At 42.4% G+C, this 23,673-nt stretch overlaps 1 protein-coding gene across 2 annotated transcripts in view; it reads right to left on the reverse strand.

The window, feature by feature from the left end:
• Positions 1-23,673, reverse strand: part of fmn1 (formin 1) — a 578,693-nt gene that overhangs the window by 11,125 nt on the left and 543,895 nt on the right. For both annotated transcript variants that reach the window (XM_068039414.1, XM_068039415.1), the window contains one exon: positions 3,425-3,506. In XM_068039414.1, the coding sequence (XP_067895515.1) occupies positions 3,425-3,506 (82 nt within the window). The remainder of the gene's footprint in view (positions 1-3,424; positions 3,507-23,673) is intronic.

Below are 23,673 nucleotides of genomic sequence, written 5' to 3' on the forward strand. Positions count from 1 at the left end.
CCAGGTTGATTTTAGCTCTTTCTATTATTATGCCGACCCTAGACTGATTATGCTATACTCCACACCATTTGTGGTACAGACTGTCCAGTATTAGGCACATGTTCAAACACTGGAGGACGTACTTACCAGTATTTAGTCACACAAAACAATTAAATTCCAAAGTTCTAACAGTTCACCTAGATTATCCTAACAGGGGCTATAATTAACTAGAACATTCTGTAAGCAAAGGAAATCAGTGCCACAACAGTTGCTAATAATCTCTAAACTGTATTAAGCAACACTCTCTAGTACACAATACATTACAATATTTGAAATTTAAAGTAGATAATTCAAAGATATTGAATAAAAATATATAATCCTGTTATGTCAATAGAGCAAAATAACTGCTTGTAACCAGACAGACATACAACATAACTATGTAAAAAGTAAAATTTGCATCAGGTAATAACTGCATCTATCAGGACAGTCCTGGAAATTTGTTTACTTCAAAAAAGAAATGATCAAAAAGTCTAGCATTTATATAGTGCCTTTCATGACTTCAGAATGTGCTAAAGTACTTTACAGTTGTTGAAGTTTGTTTTGAATTGTAGTCACTGTTGTAATGTATGTCTGTGGACTGCATGCATGTGGATTAAGCTGTAGATTGACCATGGTTTTCAACTGGGGTGACATTACATCATATTAATAAAGTAACTCAATTTATCTAGTAGCATACAACATAAAATAACTGAAACCAAAGCTTGTATTACCTGGCACAGTTAAAAAATACCCTGTACATTAGCATGGCCTGAGGTATTCTAAGGTATACCAAAAATATCCCTGCTGATCCTTATATTGTTTTACACCACAGCATGGGAGGAGGCTTTTCTGCCTATTGTGCTTATACTGGTGTTAGCTCTTCAACTGGTGCTACTTATTCCCAACCAATTTTTATGTCTGTAATCCTCTTATAATTCTTCTTTTTCAAATACTTAAACCAATTCTTTTAAATGATGTTATAGTCTTTGCCTCAATACCTACCTGTACTAAAGCATTCCATAATCTAATTACAGAAAATGCTGGAAATACTCAGTGGCCAGGCAGCGCATGTGGAGAGAAAAACTGAGTTAATGTTTCAGGTCTCTGTGATCTTTCATCAGAACACAGATCTGAAACATTGGGCTGAATTTTATACAGCCCTCAACGGCGGGAATGGTGGCCGGGGGGAGCATGAAGAGTGCTCCAGATGAGGCCCGCCACCGACCTCGACACTGGCAGGGCCCATCCTGATCTTAGCAGCCCCCCCCCACCGCTCGGCGATCGAACTCGCATTACCATATGCAGATGGGCAGTTACCTTTCATTAACATGTCGGCCGCTGCGATTCAGACAGCAGGTTGAGATCATCAGCCTGGCAGCCGGCAATGCTGCACCTTCGAATCCCCGTTCGGGGAAATCAGGTGCGACACCTGTGGGGAGGGGGAAGGAGGTGATTTTTTGAGTGCGGTGGGTCAAACGCTTTGGATTGGTTGGGGGGATAATGGGAAGGCGTTGAGGGTTAGAGTTGATAAACTTTAAGTATTTTGGGGGCGGTGAGTGGGCAAGGAATTAAATATAAGGCTTCGAGGGGGATAGGAGAGGGGATGGAACGAATTTTAAAAATTATTTTCAATATTTTTTAATGGACTGTGACTTTAAAAATTCAACCTATCATTTAGGGCTCTAAGCCCTTTAAAAATGGCACTGTTGCCGGGGACAGCCTGCCCGCCCCCTCCACGTCATCAGTGGGGGGTGGGGGGGGGGGGGGGTGCAGGAGAGGGCAGCTGTCCTGGCCATGTTAATGAGCTGCCGCATATAAGACGGCAGCCACTTAAAATCCAGCGCATTAACTCTGTTTCTCTCTCCACAGCTGCTGCCTGACCTGCTGTGTATTTCCAGTACTTTTTTGTTATTGTTTCAGATTTCCAGCATCCGCAGTATTTTGCTTTTGCCACTTTCTAATTAGCCTCTGTGTGAAAAATATCTTTCAACAACTTCTTTCATTCTTTTGGTGATAATCCTGAGTTTATGCTTCCTTTTTACTGAATTGTCAACCAGCAAAAGTGTTTCATCATTTACCCTGTCAAAACCTTTCATAACACTGAAAATCTCCATTATAGCTTTCCTGTACATTTTCTGTGCCAGTGAAAAAGCCCAACATTTTTCTTCAGACTATAATCTCTCATTCCTGGTCTCATTCTCTGGAACCTTCACTGGATCCTTTCCATGGCTCTACAATCTTTTCCATAGGAGGAGCTCAGATTGTGTATTGTTTTATACAAATTCAACATCACTTCTTTGCCTTAAATGTCGCAATACGTAATATTTATAAATTTAGATTTTTAGCACCCTATTTTGTATGCTATAATCATCATCAAAAAGCTTCAGGGACAAATATATAGTGTTACGACTGAACGCTCCAGTCAAAGCCCCCAATCAAAATATATGATTCTGATTGTAGTGGGAGAAACGCACTGTTAATTTAATCCCGTCACTCCACAGATCGCCTAACATATCATTTAAAACTTTCCAAATTAAAGACCCAGCCAAATTGCACCATCTATTAAACCTCGAATGAGGCTAACCAAACCAGGTGTCTTTAAATCAATAAATTAACTCTTTAATTAGAAGAAATAAATTCTTAAACACTATGAAGATATAAACAATATTTAAAATAGAAAAATATTAGAGTCCTTGCAAATTTACAGTCCAATGTTGCTTGAAGTCCTCACAGAATGTTGCTTGAAGTCCTCACAGCCGTCCAATGCGAAAAAAGGTTCTTCCACAGTAGAACAGTCCATAGTCTAACTTCAGCAGTAGGTGATGCTTTCCTTCTCCAGCGAATTTCAACAATTAACGACTTGCAAACACTTTCAATAGAATCAATCTGACTTGAGTTTTTTTGAGGGATAAAAGATTGTCACAGTCTAACTCCCCTTCCTTCAGTTTAAATTACCAGAGAACTCTGTTTTGTCTTGAACTTTTCAGAATTTTGAGAGATAATAATTAACAGACAAAAATCCTATTCCTTCACTTTAAATGTTTGAAAGCTCTTTTTTCAGGTGCTAAACACCACAGCTGTCTGTCTGTGTGTCCTCTGTGTCTGTGTTCTGTTAGAACAAACTGTCTTCAACTAAAAAGCCAGTTCAAAATTGAATTGTAACAAATGTATCGCTTAATACTAATTCCCAGTGCCTGTATTTATGGTAACGAGAATGCACCCTTTGAATCGTAGTCTCCAAATGGCTGTTTCTAAGACAACGAAAATGCACCTTCCTATAACTCCTGAGGCTTGCTGGTTCTTAAAGCAATACTGATCCTTTGCAAGCCTTAAAGGCAAAGCGCATATTCCTGGAAAAAAAAACTACAGAACCATGACAATAGATTAATAGTAATAACAATCTTACCAGGCTGTTAGGGTTTGTTTTCTTTGTTTCAACTCTCTTTTCTGAAGTTATCTTCTTTACAGATTGTTGAGCCTCCTTCAACCTGGAAGAAGTTTAGAAAAAATAATAATTTTAATTTCAAGTTATTGTCTATATTCTCTTCAACTATGGTGGAATATTTCAGTTGTTCCCTATTTATAGCCAAATTGTAAATACATACACAATGCGTGTGTTTATAATTTTTCTGTAAATAATGAACATCTTTCCCCCAAATCATGAGAATGCAATTTATTTACAATTAGAAACATTATATGTAAATGTGTTATTGAAGACAATAAGACCAATTTTCAGAATCTTAATAACCCTAATACATGCTGTCACGCTCACGCCAGGAGAAATTATGAACTATAAAATGAACTGTTGAATTGAACTCAAAACAGATACCTTTTGCTACAAAACAAGATGGAGTAGGAGGTCAGGCACCTCTCCTGCATTGCAAATACACATGGTAACTGCTGGAACCCTGAACAAATCATCATGTCTGGTCAAGTGTTGAAGAAAGCATTAGAAATGTAAATGACCCATTCAATGTTAATGGCCACCCCGCTTCAACAAGTTGGGCTAACAATGACTTTGCAGACAGAGACACTCCAGACACAAACTCAGAATACAGGGTGTGAAAAGCACCAATTTATCAAGATGACATAGAGATGAGCAACATCCAAACCCATCGACTAGCAATGGCCACACCATCAAACACCATTTATGAAAACACAATGGGAGAGAAACCTGGGTCACCTGACAAAAGCCAAGACTCTGATAAGGAGCTTTAAATAAGAGACATTTTCTGTAGAAATTAGAAAGCCAGAATCCAGAAGGAAGAGAGACCCATCCCAGTAAGAAGGACCCTGCCAGAATACCATCTTTAAACTACCTAGAGGCAGAGACGAAAGGTGACCTTGAATCTCCCTATCTGAGAAATTGTAACAGGATTTTTTGCCATTGAATTGTGAATGAGATTTAACCAAAGAAGTCTGCAGCAAAGTATCCGTCCACCTGAAACTTTCCAAAGTCTGACTTTGGTGGACCTGGAAAAACAGGCCTGCACTGCTTTTAAATTTTCCTCCTAGGGAAACAACCAGGGTTTCACAATGAACCCTTTTTAAAACCATCAGACCTACATTTCATTTCTGTCTTTTCTTGTGTGTGTGTGAGTGGGTGAAGCTGTGAATATTTTCAGGTATCGTTTAATAAACAGCATCTTTCTTTAAAACGATGAGAAAACTTGTCATTTGTCTGTTTATTGACCACTAAAACACTCAAGGGTTAAAAAACAATTCTAATAAAACACACTGTCTTCAGTGAGTTGAAAGGTGAAGTAATGCTAAATTCATAGCTCAACTTTTCATTAATCACGTGATTCAATTACATTTTGGGAAATTTGAATTTAAATAGCAGAGATCACATTGGAAGAAAAGGCATTCTGGGAATTCAACATCCATTGCTTCTTGCATCTTGCTCGTTTATGGCATACAAGGAATAAGTTTACCCTGTATTATCATTTTACCACTGATTCAAACTATGGTGGCATTTACAAGGTTTATGACAGAAGGCGGCCATTGGTCTCTCTAATCCACCTGTCTACAGTACTTTTAGTGCATTAATATAGTAAAGACTATTAAAATGCATGACCTTCTAAGTGTTTTCCGACAATTGCTGGATGCTGTTCAAGAGAGCCATCTATAGCATCCAGGACTCACCACAACTGCTGCGAAATCAAAACTTTATTCATTTGGCACTTCAGAATTAGAAAGGCAAGTTGCCTGTGGCAGGATCACAGACTGAGTAAAGAATGTCAGATTGAATTTGGCCAAGCTCCTTTTTCTTGAGATGGGAATATTGGCCCTATTCACATTCCAGGAAATTAATTACATTTTATGAACATTGATTATCAGATAATTAGTACTGAAAACCATAAAATATTCATTAAAATTGAGCTCCCGAGCACTGGACAATATAAATTCCATTGATAGATACATACACATTAAAAACAGAGTACATACTATTAAATTTAACATTACCATCAATCCACAAACGACAGAAGGATTAAATGAAAAATCCATAACTAGCAGTAACTCTGCTTAAAACTGTCGCAATGTCCTCAAAAGATAAAGCAAACATGATTGAACTGACACAGAAATTTTTTTTGCAAGTCCTTGCTTCTGCCTTTGTGAACTGAATTTAAAAGAACAAATTAGAAATTGGCTCAAGGTTATTTGACTTAGACCATTTGCAATCAGGGCCATGTCTGCAATAAAAAGGTCAGCAGAGCGAACCTGATGACTTTGACAGTTATGCATGAAGGAACAATATGCAACCAAAAGGTGTTCTTGAAGGGTAGGCGATTAGTAATTCTCATGGTTTTATCTATAAAATTTTTTTAGAAGAATGTATATGCCCTCCTGGGAGATTGAAAAACACACTAGTTGCTGGTTCATGAGTATGACAACATCTGGATACTGTAATCTGATCACCAAGATATTTAAAATGCAAAGTGGTCGAAATTAGGGCAAAATTCAAAGTCAAAATAATCAGATGATTTGATTTTTAAGCAACCTGCTATTTTTCTTAAAGACAGTAGGCTGCATTTTAAATAACTGCTACCGAAATCGACAGCCGACGTAAACAATGACTGTCTGCCCGTGCAGACCGCACATTGCAGAGCCGCCATGTTATTCAGCGTGGCAGCTCATTTAACCAGCCGGGGCAGACTGCCCACCCAATGATGTGGAGAGGGCCGGTTGTCCATCCCCAACAATGGTGTCAGCTGCCATTGCGCAGGCGCTGACGCCATTTTTAAAGGGCTTCGAGTCCTACATTTCAATTTACATATTTAAAAGAGCAATGATTTAAAATAGATTTGAAAACATTTAATAAATGTTTCTAGACCCTCTCCCACCCCCCGAAGAACCATATAATTCATTCTTTGCCCTCTCCTCTGAAATACTTACCTTGTGCACCTGACCTTCCCCCCTCAAAGTTCACAAACTATGCACTTTATCCTTCCCACCATCCCCTACACCAATCAAATGAGTTTGAGCCCGCACCCTGCTCTCCCCCCGCATTGAAATACTTACCTGCTCCCCCCTCCCCACCAGTGTCCTGCATCGGATTCCCGGATGGGTATCCGAAAGCGCGGTAGTGCCAGCCACTGGCAGCAATATTGCTCCTGAATGGACGCAGGAGTGGGTAAGTAATTAATTCATTTATTCATATACATTTAAATGCTTACATTTTGCTCCCGTTGCCGACTGGCGTGGTGGGGGGGGGGGGGGGGGGGTAGGTACTCTGACGAGGCCTCGCTGCCGATGGCAATATTGGGCCAGGCCTTCCTGGCATCGAGGCCCATGGCAGGCCTCTCCCGGAAGCATTTTACGGCAATCGTCACCATGACTCCCGATGTTGGCGGTGGGGGGGTGGGGGGGGGGGCACTGTAAAATTCAACCCAGTTTATTCAAAAATTGGTCCACATAGAAGTTCAATTTGTCAGTTCTGAAGTCAGTGTGGAACTCATTCTGATGTGGAAAAAGACTGAATAATGGCTTAATATGAGAGAGAGCATGCTCCAAGGTTATCGGATACTGCACTGGAGACCTTGGTGCCAATGGTGGAAAGGAAGAGAGAAGTATTGCATCCACAGGGGGCTAGGGGGACCTCCAGTCAAATGTTCAATTAGCAGTGGGACCAGATAGCTGTCATGGTCAATGCCAGGGGTCAAGCCCCGAGGATCTGGATGCAGTGTCACAAAAAGTTCAATGACGTCACATGAATAGTGAAGGTCAGTGATGCATTTTTAAATGCTATATCCCAAAAACTGCAGCACTAGCCTCAGCAACTGCTCAATACACACCTTCAACATTCAACTACCAACAATCTCTATCAATCAGGACTCATACCTAACATTCCTAGCTGCACCTCACCCTCACACACTTAGCACTGCTGCAGCCCTCACACCCAAATCTCACAGCTTGCACAGATTGCCAGCTATGAAACCATGACAGCCACAGTATCCAAACAGATTGCACCACAATCACTAATGCACTTCCCTCTCTCTCTTGTAGGCTAAGGTGGCGCACAACTGGAAGCAGCAGGGACTAACTGGCAGGGAACAGATGCCACTCACCATTATTGGGATGGCCATTGTTGAGGCAGTGGGGCTGAAACTATTGAAGATGATGGTATCCTCACATCAAACCCTCCTTCTCACATCCCACTTTCTCCTCATCCACAATCTCTTCTGATTTAAAGCTGCAGATGATGTAAGCCTTCTTCTTGCTTCCCCCACTCCCCTCACCGTAACCTTGCCCTGTGCCTTTCTTCATTCAGATGGCCAAGTACTACAACTTGGCCAGGCAGTGGTGAAAGAGCAACAACTGGAAGAGCCACAAGGCACTGATGATAAAGCAACAATGCCACTAGATTTCACACTCGCAGCCACCAGATCAGATACTGAAACTGCATGTAATCTAGTGGATTGCACAGAGACACTGGGCAGGATTGGCCTGCAGCCAGAGCAGAGGGCAAAGGTTCTGTTGGTGACAAATCACGGGACGCAGAGGTCACATAATTTTTACTGCAGAGGACTTAGACGAGCCCTTCAATGGGATGGGCTACAGAAGAAGGCTGAGGGATATGCACAATGAATTGGCAGTGCTGTTGTTTGGTGAATCAATTTCTACCTGATGGAGGCTGAATGCCAACCCTATGATACCTCCTCCTACCTCCCCTGGACCATGATCCCACCACTGAACATCAAGCCATGGTTTCCAAGCCTGTCACTGACCTCACCTCCTCTGGATATTTTCCCTCCACTCCAATATCATAGCCCCTAACCCCGAACAACCTGCTTCTACTTCCTTCCCAAGATCCACAAACAGGACTGCCCTGGTAGATCGATGGTTTTAGCCTGTTCTTGCCACTCAGAACTGGTTTCCTTCTATCTCGATCTATTTTTTCTTCTCTTGTCTAGTCTTTTTCCACCTACATCTGCAACTCTTCTGACATCCTTGCCACTTTAACAGTTTCCAATTTCCTGGCCCTAACTTTTCTCCTTTTCTCCATGAACATCCAATCTCTCTCCACGCCCGTCCCCCACCAAAATGCTCTGAGGGCTCTCCGTTTCTTCCTCAAACAAAGGCCCAACAAGTCCCCATCCTCCACCACCCTCCTCCGTCGGTCCATTTCCTGCACTTCTGTCCTCACCCCTTCCTCTTATGCATACAACCATGATAGGAGTCAACTTGTCCTCACCTTCAAACCCACCAGCCTCCACATTCAATAGATCATCCTCCACCATTTCTGCCATTTCCAGTATGATGGCACTACCAAACACATCTTCAACTCCCTTCCACTCCCCTTCCAGAATTCTGAAGGGACCGTTCCCTCCGTGACACCCTAATCCACTCTTCAATCACTCTCAACACCCCCTCACCTTCCTATGGCACCTTTCCATGCAAGTGCAGAAGATGCAACATCTGCCCTTTTCCCTCAACCCTTCTCACGACCTAAGGCCACAAACACTCCTTCCAGGTGAAACAGTAGTTTACTTGTACTTCTGCCAATTTAGTATACTGTATTCACTGCTCACAATGCTGTCTCCTTTACAGCAGGGAGTCCAAACACAGATTGGGTGACCGGCTTGCGGAATACCTCTATTTAGTCTGCAAGCGTGACGCCAAGCTTCTGGTCGCCTGTCATTTTAATTCTCCACACCACTCCTGTTCTGACCTCTCTGTTCGCAGCCTCTTACACTCTTCCAATGAAGCTCAACATAATTTCAAGGAACAGCACCTAAATTAGGCACTTTACAGCCTGCCATACTCGGTACTGATTTCAACAATTTCAGATCAAAACTTCCAGCCTCATTTTTTTGAGGACAAAGCTGTTGGTGATGATTCTGTTATTCCCACTTATACCTCCTCAAGACCCATATTTTGTTTGTTTATTTTGTCCCATTACCATCTCCTTTTGCCTTGCACCATCACCCCTTTTGTCATTCAATCTCTCCTGTCTTCCACCCTATCACAGATCTTCCCTTTTGTTCTTCCGTCCCTTTTGCTTAAAACTTGCTACAACTCTAACTTTTTCTAGTTCTGATGAAAGGTCATTGACCTGTAACATTAACTCGGTTTCTCTTTCCACAGATGATGCCTGATTTGCTGAGTATTTCCAGCAGTTTCTGTTTGTACTTCAGATTTCCAGCATCTGCAGTGTTTTGCAAATGCACAATGAAATCCTTGGCGTATTGGCTGTGCTGCCACAAAGTCTGCATGCAATATCAAGGAGCAAGGAGGAGTCCAGCACCAACTTTGCACAGGATTGCGCACAGAGCTTGGAGCCCATCCTTTCCGGCATGTAAGTGGTGGCCAACTCCATTCGCGCACTTTTGGACCAATCATGATGCAGCATCTGATGGTCATTGTCTCAACTTCCATTGCAAAATAAGCAGAAGCTGCCCTATGTCTGGGTGCTGCATTGGAAGCTCAGACTTTGCCATGCAAGGTCAAGTTGCTGTCAAGCAAGCTCAGCTTGTCACTATGCAAGCTCAGACTGCTGTCATCATGACTTAGAACACCTGCGCTCAAAGGGGTTTGCAGGGTGCCCCAGGAATCCAGCAATCTGTCCTCCAACTGATTATTAGGACTGATGAGGCACTGCCCAGGTTGAGTGGCAGTGGCTCTGTGGAGCACAAACTTGCTGTCCTCTCTCAGGATGACAGCATTTGTCCTCCCACCATTGCCACTCCATTAGTACCCTTTCTGTTGCCTGTCATCCAGCGAGCGCAGACTGCTGCCGTCCATGCTGAGATGGTGCAGTCAGGTTGGGCCTTCCAGGCCCAGAGCTCCTCAAGGGCATCCTGCAAAGCCATATACAGTGCTCCCCATGGAAAGTCAGCTGCCTTCCACCAGCCATATTGCAGCCATTGGGGTAGCACTGCAGAGGAGCAGTAGGACAGGCAAAGGTGCACGGAGGAAAGGCACTAAGAGAATGCACAGAGATGATTAGTTGATGTTTGTGTGCATTATGGCATGCTTTGACTTATAAATTGGTTTGGAATGTTTACTTTGTGTTGTCTTATATTTTTGCATTGTGGCCAAACAGACACTGTGTTGATTTGTAACAGAAGGAAGGTAAAATGTGAGACTGTTGGTGAATGGCAATTGGGGTTATGTTTACTGGAGGATTTGTTCACGGACAGCCCGGGCAGAAAGGTTGCCTCCTCCCTTTCTCTTCCTCTTGCTCCTCACTGTATGGCTGGTGGCAAAGGCTATGCCCTCATCATGACAAAGTTGTGCCGCATGCAGCAAACCACCACAAATCTTAACACGTGCCCTGCAAACTATTGCAAGGGTTCTCCAGAGCGGTCCAGGCAGTGGAAGCGTTGTTTCAGCATGACAATGGTCTGCCATATCACATGTTGTGTGGCAGAATGGCTTTCACTCTATTCCTGTTGCTTACAGGTGCATGTGTTGTGCACCGGAGTCATGAACCATGTTGTCAGTGGATAGCTCTTGTTGCCCAGTTGCCTTACTTTGGTTTGGCCTGGTGACTCAAATGGAGATAACACAACAGACTGGCTCAGAATGAAGGCATCTTGACTTCGCATGATATCAGGCATTGAACTGCATGATTTGCAGCCTATCGTCATACACCAGCTGGATATTGAGGGATTGAAATACCTTTCAGTTGTGGTACATCTTGGAGTTGGCATGCGGGCAATCAATGGCACAATGGAGAAGCCTGCATTCCTTGTGAAGACACATGCTCACTCTGTCTGCTGTTCTTTGACAAGAGAGAATGAAATGTATGAATGAAATATTTCAATAGAGTGTCAGCAACTTCCCTGATGCAACAGTGGACAGCAAACTGGAAGATGGCAAATATCACCTGCTCCAACCTGGAAGAAGCTCATCGCATAAAAGTTCATCGTCACAGTCAACTTCACAGACACAGACAATGTGGTCCTTGCCCTGCTCAGTTGTGATGCAGCATGTGGCAGAATTTTAGTGATGTTATGATGGTGCTTCTATATTGTTAAGCTTTTTTTGAGGACTCATATTTTAGAATTATGGACATTTTTATTTTACCTTTTTTTTTATTCGTTCATGGCATGTGGGCGTCACTGGCTCCTTTCCTTTTGGCCTCCTTGTCTCGAGAGACAACGGGTAAGTGCCTAGAGGTGGTCAGTGGTTTGTGGAGCAGAAGCTGGAGTGACTATAAAGGCCAATTCTAGAGTGACAGACTCTTCCACAGGCGCTGCAGGTAAAGTTGGTTGTCGGGGCTGATACACAGTTGGCTCTCTCCTTGCACTTCTGTCTTTTTTCCTGCCAACTGCTAAGTCTCTTTGACTCGCTACTCTTCAGCCTCGCCTTTATAGCTGTCCGCCAGCTCTGGCGATCACTGGCAACTGGCTCTCATGACTTGTGGTCAATGTTGCAAGACTTATGTCGCGCTTGCAAACGTCTTTAAAGCAGAGACATGGACGGCCAGTGGGTCTGATAGCAGTGATGAGCTCGCTGTACAATACGTCCTTGGGGATCCTGCCATCTTCCACGCGGCTCACATGGCCAAGCCATCTCAAGCACCGCTGGGGATGTTGGCTGCCTCGAGGACTTCTGCGTTGGAGATATGGTCCTGCCACCTGATGCCAAAGATTCTCCGGAGACAGCGAAGATGGAATGCATTGAGACATCGCTCTTGGCTGACGTACATTGTCCAGGCCTCGCTGCTGTAGAGCAAGGTATTGAGGACACAGGCCTGAAACACTCGGACTTTTATGTTCCGTGTCAGGGCGCCATTTTCCCACACCCTCTTGGCCAGTCTCGACATAGCAGCAGACGCCTTTCCCATGCACTTATTGATTTCTGCATCGTCGCTGGCTAGGCCATCATTTATTGCCCATTCCTAAATTTGGGAAAACTAAAAAGGATTCCATGGATTTTTCTTTCACTGGGGTAATTGAAAGGACACAGAGGTTTTGTTTGAAAACAACATTCATTGGAAGTCTAAAATAAAAACAAGGAATGCTGGAAATAACTCAGCAGGTCTGGCAGCATCTGTGGAGAGAGAAGCAGAGTTAACGTTTCAGGGCAGTGACCCTTCTTCAGAACTGAAACTGTAAGTCACCTGTCTTCAGATAAATACCCAGCAAGAACATTTTGACTTGGGGAACACGTTTACCGAGAAGTGACAGGTCAGGATTTATAGGGGTCAGGAGGCTTGACTTTTGAGATACTGTTTTGGTTTCACTTTGGACAGTCAGTTGGAATATGGAATGTTTTGAAAGTAGTTTTAAATCAATCTGCCAAGGACAAAACCCCAGCTGAGCCTTTTCCATCTTTTTGAAAAGCCTGCCAACATTTCCATCTCTTTGAGAAGCTCTGAGAAGTGAGTGTCAGAAATAAATAAATTGATGCTGCATTCCTCCTGAAAGGCTTGTTAGAAACCCCTGTTGCCACATTTCTCCTGGAAAGCCTGCCAAATTGATCTTCAATGTCACCTAAAAAGAACTGTTCTAGAAAGATCCCATTGACAGCTGTCTACGCATATTTGGGACGCCAAACCAAAAAGGATCAACTGATATCTTTCCATATCTTCTCTTTTTTCTTCAAGAATTAGCAAGTAATGGCCAAAGTATTCTTTTTTGTCTTTTGTTTTGTAAATGAGCTCTAAAGAGAAAATCTCTATTTTTTCGGTTAACTGGGGTGAGTGTGTGCCTGTGTGCCTTTGAGAGGGGCTAAGGTAAAAGGGAACTTTCATATTTCTCTGTGTGCTAATGCTTTGTTTTGTTACTGGTTAAGTCTTGTTTTATAATAAACTGATAATTTTGTTGTTTATTAAAGAAACCTGGTTGGTGTATTTTATTCTGTGATAAAGAGTAGAGTATATGATTGATCTTATCGGTAACTGGTAAACATTTAAATATACATTTTGACCTGTGGTGAAGTGGAACTAGAAAAGACAGCGCACTCCTCTGACCTCAGTCGTAACATATAATTGAGGGCTCTGTGCGGGATAACACAATGCCAATGATGTGCAATTGTAAGTGGGGTAATAATAATTTTTAAAAAAGGAAAAGGAAAAACCAGGTTGCTTGTACATTAGAGTAAAGTTTACACCACTGGAATGTCTTCGTTAGTTGCTACCACCTTTCTGGGGAAGGAGAATGTATCGCTGAGTGATTTGAGAAACTTAAGCAAGGTTGGACGAAAGGATTTGAAAAACCTGTTGGCATTAGAGTTAAAAACAGGAGCTAAGAAAGCAGACATAATTGAAGTAATAGTACAGCATTTGCAATTGGAATTCGACGGCGGTAAACCAGATGGTAGGGCAGTTGAATTAGCTAAAATTCAGTTCAGATGAAGCAACTTGAACTTGAGGAAAGGGCAAAAGAGAGAGCATTTCAAAAGGAGCAAGCAAAGCGGCAGGAGAGAGAAAAGGCAAGAGAAAGAGAGGAAAAGGAGAAAGGGAATACTAGGATTAGACAGCTGGAACTACAGAAAAAGAAGGATGCCCTTTACCCCGATGAAAATTCGGGTGGGGAAAGACCTATCTCCAGACCAGGCCCAAGTGGAGAGCTGTTTAAATTTGTACAAGTCCTCCCGAAATTTGAAGAAAGGGACATAGAGGCATTTTTCATTTCTTTTGAAAAGATAGCCAAACAGATGAAGTGGCGAAAAGAAAGCTGGACACTGCTTATGCAAAGCAGGTTAATGGGCAGAGCTCATGAAGTTTATGCCATGCATTCTGAGGAAGCTTCGGCAGATTATGAGATAGCAAAAAAGGCTATTCTCATTGCTTATGAGTTGGCCCCTGAAGCATACAGGCAAAAATTTCAAAACCTCTGGAGACAGCCTAGGAAGACTTATATAGAATTTGAGAGGGTAAAGCAAATTAATTTTGATTGTTGGATGCGGGTACTAAAGGTAGAGGCTACGTATGAGAACCTTAGGGAACTAATTCTTCTGGAAGAATTTAAAAATTCACTCCCTCCATTAGTCAGAACCCATGTAGAGAACCAGAAAGTTTCCACAGCCAGACAGGCAGCGGAAATCGCTGATTATGAGCCTGTTTATAAGCCCAAAACCTTCGTCCACCACCCCCATAATCCCAAGAAAGATAGAAGGTGGGTGGGTGAAAGGGAGACAAGTAGCCGGGGACAAGAAAGGACTGCTGGGAATGCCCTAGGATCTCTTCCTCAGGCCAGAAAGGAAGATGGTGAGGGCGGAAGTGAGGCTCTCAAGCCTAAGTGTTACCATTGCCACAAGGTGGGACACCATCGTGATGAATGCTGGAAGTTGTGGGGTAAACCCATTGAACCCATTGTGGGGCAGCACAGTGGCGCAGTGGTTAGCACCGCAGCCTCACAGCTCCAGCGACCCGGGTTCAATTCTGGGTACTGCCTGTGTGGAGCTTGCAAGTTCTCCCTGTGTCTGCGTGGGTTTCCACCGGGTGCTCCGGTTTCCTCCCACAAGCCAAAGACTTGCAGGTTGATAGGTAAATTGGCCATTAACTATTGCCCCTAGTATAGGTAGGTGGTAGGGAAATATAGGGACAGGTGGGGATATGGTAGGAATATGGAATTAGTGTAGGATTAGTTTAAATGGGTGGTTGATGGTCAGCATAGACTCGGTGGGCCGAAGGGCCTGTTTCAGTGCTGTATCTCGAAAATAAACTAAACTTCTTGGAGTACAAAAAGCCAATGTAGAGAAAGGGGCCCTGACCGAGAGTACAACAGGTCAGGCTGTAGCTCTGACTGCAGCTGTAAGGCCAAGTACAAAAACTCCTGTGAGTGTGGGGGACATGAATAAGACACCTGAGAATTATAGGGAATTCTTTTCAAAAGGAAAAGTATCTTCTTATCCCTTAAGTGAGGCAGGTAAACCTATAATTGTCCTCAGGGATACAGGAGCCACCCAAACTCTTTCGCTGGGAAAAGGCATAATCTTTCCACCAGAGAGTGCGTTGAATGCCAGGGCTTTAGTGAATGGTATAGGCAGGGTATATATGCCCGTACCTTTGTATCAAGTGCACCTAGAATGTGACCTAATGTCTGGAATGGTAATTGTAGGAGTTGTCCATAGTTTGCTGGTAGACGGAGTTGACCTACTCCTGGGGAATGATTTGGCTGGAGCAAAAGTAGTAACTTCTCCAGTAGTCACAGAAAAACCAAGTGAAGTTAAAGAGACAGAACAGTTGCAGGAAAAGTTCCAGGAATTTTTCCTTCATGCATAGTGACTTGAAGAATGGCTAAACAAGTTCCATTGTCAGAGGTAAAATTGGCACCACAGTCAGAGAGTTGAATATCTGAAACGTTTTGGGGGGATTTGGACAATCCAAAGGAAATGGTCAGTAGGTCTTCTCTGATCAAGGCTCAGCAAATCAATCGAGAATTAAATAAAGTGGCCCAATCAGCTCTAAATGAAGCTGACGCAAAGGGAGTTCCAGAAGGCTACTGTATTAAAAATGGGATTCTGCTGACTAAGTGGAGACCACCTCACAGACCTGTGGATGAAGAATGGAAAGTTGTTCACCAGATAGTGGTACCACCCAAGTATTGCTGGGAAATATTAAAGTTAGCGCATGAAATTCCTATAGCGGGTCATGTGGGGATCCAGAAGACACAATCATGTATAAGTTGACATTTTTACTGGTCAGGTCTTTCTAAGGACGTGGTGCAGTTTTGTAAAATGTGCCAGTTTGTGGGAAAACCACAACCTGCCAAAAACTGGCACCTCTAATTCTCATACCAGTTTTTAGGGAACCATTTAGCAGGGTGTTGGCAGACTGTGTGGGACCTTTCCTAAAAACAAAAGCAGGCACCAATATATACTTACTATAATGGATATGGCTAATCAGTTCCAAGAGGCCATTCCCTTGAGAACCATTTCTGCTAAGGTAGTGGTACAGAAGTTAAGCCAGTTCTTCACTAGATATGGATTACCAATTTGAGATTCAGTCAGATCAAGGTTCCAATTTTAGGTCTAAAATTTTCCAGGAAGTTATGGGTAATTTGGGTATAACACAGTGTCATGCAAGCCCCCACCTGCCAAGAATGAGACACATTAATTTTGCCACATGAACATTGATTTTTAAACTGTTACTGGAGTAGGGCAGCACAGTGGTGCAGTGGTTAGCACTGCAGCCTGACAGCTCCCGGGTTCAATTCTGGGTACTGCCTGTGTGGAGTTTGCAAGCTCGCCCTGTGACTGCGTGGGTTTTCGCCGGGTGCTCCGGTTTCCTCCCACAGCCAAAGACTTGCAGGTTGATAGGTAAATTGGCCATTATAAATTGCCCCTAGTGTAGGTAGGTGGTAGGGGAATTGCGGGAAGGTGGGGATGTGGTAGGAATATGGGAATAATATAGGATTAGTATAAATGGGTGGTTGATGGTTGGCACTGACTCGGTGGGCCGAAGGGCCTGTTTCAGTGCTGTATCTCTAAATAAAATAAATAAAAATTAAAAATAAAGAAAGCTTTAAAAAAACCACCAGACTCTTGACTGGAAAGATATATGCATAGTAACAGACAGTACTTGGAAAGGACAAAGGGGCCACTCCCTGCTCCAATTTAATCCACAATGGACTTTTGATTAACAGACGTTGAAGGTGGAGAGGCCAGCATTCCAGGTTAACTGCTAAGGTGACCGAATACACAAACAGATGTGGTCAGACCAGTTTAGTCACATGACTATCTGGCTGTTGGAGTTTTTTTGAATTTGAACTTGCCACAGATTTTTAAAACTGAGAAAGCTGCTTGCTCCTGGATAGAAAAGATCTCTCTCCTGCCTGCTCCCATTTCTTTGTCACGGAACTGAAGACACATGAACTCCAAATGAGAACAGTCTCCTACAGTGAACAAGGTATAAGAAGAATACTGGGCCCCAACAAAAAGCAAGATCTACCTACAAAAGGACGACAATGAGCTCGAAGCACAGTAACAAAAAACTCTTCAGAGATTGCCTCAAACAGCTCCACTATTTTTCTTCTGCTCTTTTCTGTCTCTATTTGCATGTGCATATCGCGTATGCATGCTAGTGTGGGGCACGGCGTGTATTTGTAGACGTTAACCGAATTAGAGCTTAAGTTTTAATAAAATTTTACTTTTCTTCTTTAAATCTAAGAACGCCTGTTTATGCTCATTCTTTGCCTTATAATTGGAAAGTGGTGAACAAGGATTCACCAAGGGGAGCTCAAAACACGGAGTGTTTAAAAATTAAACACACAATACGACCAGGTGAAGGCTGAGAAAGACCCCTAGGCACCTATCTCACCTGGTCGTAACAATAGTTAACGTCTTCAGCATACCACCCACAGACACAAAGGGCTTTAGAAAGGTACCGTCAGACCCTCAAAACGATGATCAGGGCATATTGTCATGAATATCCCTATGATTGGGATAAAGGGCTAGAATTTCCTTTGTTTGCTACTGGGGATTCACCTAATGAGTCTACTGGGTTTAGTCCTTGAATTAGTTTATGGAATGAGATAAGAGGTCCTCTAAAACTAATTAAGGAAAAGTTTTTAGAACAGAGGGACGAATCTTCTGTGTTAGATTATGTATCCGTGTGCCAGGAACGGCTCACAAGAGCCTGCAAAGTAGCTCAGGAACACTTTAAAACTTCCCAAACAACCATGAAGAAATGGGCAGACAAGCATGCCAAGACTCGAATATTTCAACCAGGGGATGAGGTGTTAGTATTACAACCTTTACATGGAGCCACTGAAAACACGGTTCAGTGGTCTATATAAAGTGGTCAAAAGAATTCACAAGTAAATTATTTGATTTGCACCCCAGGTCTCCAGAAAAAGAATCAGCTGTGTCATATCAATATGTTGAAACTGCATCATCGCCGGGAAGAAGACAGACAAGCACCAGTATGTCAGGTAGTAGGGACAGCGAAGGATGAAAGGGATAGTTAGGAAGAGGCAGAAGGAGGCCGAGACAATTCTCAAATTGCACCTCCTACTATCCAGTTAGCTAATACTGAATTGTTAAGGAGATTGGACACCATGCTTTTATATTTAGATGCAGAACAACGAGAAGCCCTAACAAGGCTACTCACAGCATTTACAAGAGTCTGTCGGGACAAACCAAGATGTACAACCACAGCCATACATAATATGGATGTAGGGCAATCCTTTCCTATAAAAGAGCATCTAAATCGCTTAAGTCCAGAGAAACAGGCCCAGGTAAAAGCAGAAATCCAATACCTGCTGGAAAACCACCTAATTGAATCCATTCAAAGCATCTGGAGTTCCCCAGTGGTGTTAGTGACTAAACCTGATAGTTCAACTAGCTTCTGCATAGACTACAGAAAAGTTAATGCAGTAACAAAGGTGGACTCCTACCCAATTCCTCGCTCGGAACACTGTATTGACAAAGTGGGCAGTGTCACGTTTCTTACAAAAATAGATTTGTTAAAGGGATACTGGCAGGTTCCTTTAACACCCTAAGCTAAAAAAATATCGGCCTTTGTCACACCAGACGGTCTTTTCCAATGCCGAGTGATGCCATTTGGGCTTAAATATTCCCCAGTCATTTTTCAGAGACTAATGAATCGAGTAGTAGCCAATGTTCTTAACTGTGTGTTTTACCTTGATGATGTGCTGGTATACAGTGACACTTGGAAGGACCACTTGGAACAACTAGAAGCTCTGTTTAGAAAGTTACAATTAGCTGATTTAGTGATAAACCTTGCCAAAAGTGAATTTTCAAAAGCCAGAATAACCTACATCTGGCATATAGTAGGGCAAGAACAAGTGTTGCCAAGAACAACAAAAGTACAAGCATTGGTGTAGTTCCCTACCCCTAAGACTAAGCGAGAAATCATGAGGTTCTTGGGATGTGTGGGTTCTACCAGTAGTTTACACCAAATTTTAGTACCACAGCTGCTCCACTGACAGATTTGCAACAAAAAAAGAAAAACAAAATAGTGTGGTCAGGGGAGCGCCAAGCATCTTTTGAGAGGCTGTAAACCATTTTGATTAATGAACCAGTGTTGCCTGCTCCACATTTCACTAAGCCCTTCAAGGTAGCAATTGATGCAAGTGACCTGGGGGTCAGTGCAGTCCTGTTACAAGACAATGAATCAGGCATAACAAAGCCAGTGGGATACTTTATCCAAAAAGCTAGATCAACACCAAAAATGACACTCAACAGTGGAAAAATAAACCCTGGGTTTATTACTAGCTCATAAGCATTTTGAGGTCTATGACCGCCACGGCTACAGAGAGACACTGGTATTCTTCTTTTTCTTTCTTTTGGGCCTCCTTATCTCGAGAGACAATGGATACGCGCCTGTATATACTGATCATAACACCCAGCCTTTGTGGAAAAATTCAATACCCAGAATACCAGACTATTCTAATGGAGTTTACTACTGCAACCTCATTACTTAAAGATTATCCACATTGTGAGAAAAAATAATGTGATTGCGGATGCTTTGTCTAGGATTTAACTTTGAGTTATCTGAGTGCAAAGATGGTACAAAGCAGAACTGTATTAGCACAGGTAAAGAGTGAATGAGTATGGATGTGAAAATGTGTTTTAAAATATTTTTCATCTTCTGTTTTTTCCCCACTCTTCATAATGAATCACATTTTAAAATGGCATTTCACTCCTCCAAGGATAGAGGTGTTAAGATGGTGCATCTATATTTTTTGCTAAGTTTTTTTGGGGGGGATTCATGTATTTTAGAATGATGGACATTGTTTTATTTTGGAAAACTGAAAAATATTCCATGCATGTTTTTTTCACTGGGGTCACTGAAAGGTCTTGTTTGAAAACAACTTTTACTGAAAGTCACCTGCCTTCAGATAAATACCCAGCAGGGCCTTTTTGACTTGGGGAGATGTTTACGGAGAAGTGACAGGTCAAGATTTATGGGGTAGGGAGGCTTGACTCTTGAGATTTGTCTTGGTTTCACTTTGGACAGTCAGTTGGGGTGTGGTGTCTTTTGAAAGGAGTTTTAAATAAACCTGCCAAGGAAAAACTTCCCAGCTCAGCCTTTTCCATCTAATTGAAAAACCTGCCAGCTTTTCCATCTCTTTAAGAAGCTCTAGGAATCGAGTGTAAGAAATAAAGAAATTGATACTGCATTCCTCCTGAAAGGCCTGCCAGAAACCCCTGATGCCGCATTTCTCCTGGAAAGCCTGCCAAACCGATCTTCAATGTTGCCTGAAAAGACATGTTCTAGAAAGATCCCAGTGACAGACGTCTACGTGCATTTGGGAGGCCAAACCAAAAAGGGACAATGGACATCTTTCCATATCTTCTTTTTTTCCTTCAGCAATTAGCAAGTATTTGGCCAAAGTGTTCTTTTTAATCTTTTCTTGGTAACAGAGCTCCAAAGAGAAAATATCCAAAGAGAAAATATTTTTTCGGTTAACCGGTGTGTGCGTGCGTGTGTGTGAGGGGCTAAGGTTTAAGGGAACTTTCATATTTCAATCTGCGCGTTAATGCTGTTCTTTGTTGCTGGTTAAGTCTTGTTTCATAATAAACTGATAATTTTGTTGCTTATTAAAGAAACCTGGTTGGTGTATTTTGTTCTGGGGATAAAGAGTAGAGTCTATGATTGACTGTATCGGGAACTGGGTAAATATTTAAATATATGTTGTGACCTGTGGAACTAGAAAAGTTAGCACACTCCTCCCACCTCGGTCATAACAGTGAGGACACTGTTACCGAAGCATGGATGTCACGCATTTTGTTCGTCACTGAGGTTCAGGTAGGAGAATTGCTCCCTGAACATCCTGGATGGATACGGCCTCCGTCTGAGAGCCCTTCTGCCCCTCCTCTCTTTTCGATCAGCTTGTCCTGCTCTGTGTTGCCTTTGCTCATTCTCCTCATCATGCTGTATTCCAAAGGGAATGCATATTAGTACACCGATGTCTGGTGGCAACTGGTTCATGCAGAAGCCTTGAAGACAGGACTAAGTCCTTCAGCACCACACCCTGAAGACTTTAGCAATTTTAAAGAACTCTCGATCATAGCAACAGCCAACAGAAATCAATCACCAACTAATCCGAAAGTAGGTGATGGTCCCTTTAAATAGGTGTATTGGGTTTCCTTCCTGCTACTGAACATGTGTTATCAATCGTGCTTAAGAGACTGTGTTAGATGGAGCATGGAACTCCAAAATGGCAGTGCTGGCATCAAACATGCTGATTGACATCATGATCTGCCTACTCTGCATACTTCAGGCAGATGCTCACTATGTGTGCAATATCGCCCTCACCAATATGGTGTCTGACGTGGCTTACAACAAAAGTGTGTGTGGGTATCATGGATGCCTATTTGGACCTCCAAGAGTATTGTAGCACCCAAAAAACAATGAACCAAGGGAGCACTTAAACATTATTAGCTAAATTTCAGCAGCTCATCCAATGTTATGAAAGCAAATCAGCAAATCCCACATTCTTCCAATCATACACAAAGTCTATGCGAACTGTAAGCCTCCTATATATTGGAATGATTTGCCATTACTGGTTCCAATATCACTTGAATGCATTTGATCTAAAGTATAAATTTCCAAAGTTGATTCAAAACTGGAAACAGATGTAAATGTTCAGATTATAAGTTTGATAAGTGAAAGCATACTTTCATCAGTCAGGGGTGTAAAACTTATCAGCCATGATTTTGCTGAGTGGTGAAGGAACAGTATAAGCCTTTCACCTGGCATACAGTTGCTCAGAGACTTGTTTTGGGCTTCTGAGCGGAGATTTCTTGTAATCGGGTACCTGATCCAGTATGGTGCCCTCTACAGATGATCTATGACATCAGTAAGCAGATCAAGCAGCAGATAAATTTTTCAACCAATCAGATTGAAGAATCCTCAGCAAGCTAAGCTGATGGCAAAGCAGGAAGTAAAAAAACAGGAAATATAAATGACAATTAAGTTATTGCAGCGGAAGCAAAATTAAGACTGGAATTATGGGAGAGACATAGAGAGAAAAACAAAAAAACTAAAAATAACTCTAATGTTTATGATTTAAAAAAATCTGCAACATTAGTTTTCTTCTGAGAGAACAAGACTCCACACTTAGAAAAATATTTTTTTCAGGTCCAGAGAGTTTGTTCAGCAGTAATTATCACTTATTATGCTGTTAAAAACTAAGTTACTCCAGATTGCACGAGCCCTAACTTTTTCATTTATCTTTTGTATAAGACTAGTCCGTACGTCACACCATTACAGTGATTTCTATGTGGATACCACTGACAAAGACTGCAACAGTGCAACGTACAGAGGAGTAGGGTATCATTGACAACAACGTATACATTTCTGTATATAACTGCACATGCGTGGATGTCAGAAGTTACTGTCACTTTTACCCTGTAATAACAGCGAGCACCGTCAGCCTCACTGTTATTAGTACAGCAAAATCTGGCTGATCATGTTCAACAATCCCTAAACCGAACTACTGAAAAATCCACATTAGTAGAATTTCCATTTGCTGATTATGGAATGTTTTTTCTCTCCTTGTAGGGACGCACCCTTACCTAAACCCAGGGAACTTAAGTATATGTTAGTATGAGCTAAGGTTTAAAGACCTCAAAATACATATAGGGGTACTGCAGAAATTTGACTACCTAAAGCCTCACAGTTTAACAACATAGAGCACTGGCAAGCTTCTACTTGTCTATTTGGCTAGCACCACAATACCTATCAAAGTACTGGCTTGCAGTGTTATCTCGAGCTGAGTGGGAAGAATCCCAACGACTAGTAACAGTGCTAGACCTCCAGATCCCACCAGTAAGCCTGGCTGTTTGGTTAATTATCAACAGCATCCTGGAATACTGCAGAGCTGCCTTACTCAGGTTGCGGATCACCAAAACTGCCACAGAGGAGGATCATTGCACCAACTCTCTCCTTGGAAATAACTTGACCTCAAAGGGACTCTGATTATAAGGGACACTAAATTAATATGGACTGATTCTCTTCTTAGGGCTGAAATTTATGAGCGCGCCGCAAATTGCAGTGACGCGCTCTGCTGGCGACGGTCTTCAATATCTCGCGTGGGGGCTCATTTAAATGGAGGGGTGGAAGGCTGCCCCCAATGTCATAGAGGGGGCAGCTGCTCTGTCCCTGACAACGGCGTCTGGCGCCACCGCACAGGCACTGGCGCCACATTTAAATGGCTTCAAGCCCTGCAGTAAAAATTGAAATTTTAAAGGGACATTAATTGGAAATTTGTGTGAAAAACTAAATAA

The sequence above is a fragment of the Heterodontus francisci genome, chromosome 9 (assembly GCF_036365525.1).
Source record: "Heterodontus francisci isolate sHetFra1 chromosome 9, sHetFra1.hap1, whole genome shotgun sequence".
Taxonomy (NCBI): domain Eukaryota; kingdom Metazoa; phylum Chordata; class Chondrichthyes; order Heterodontiformes; family Heterodontidae; genus Heterodontus; species Heterodontus francisci.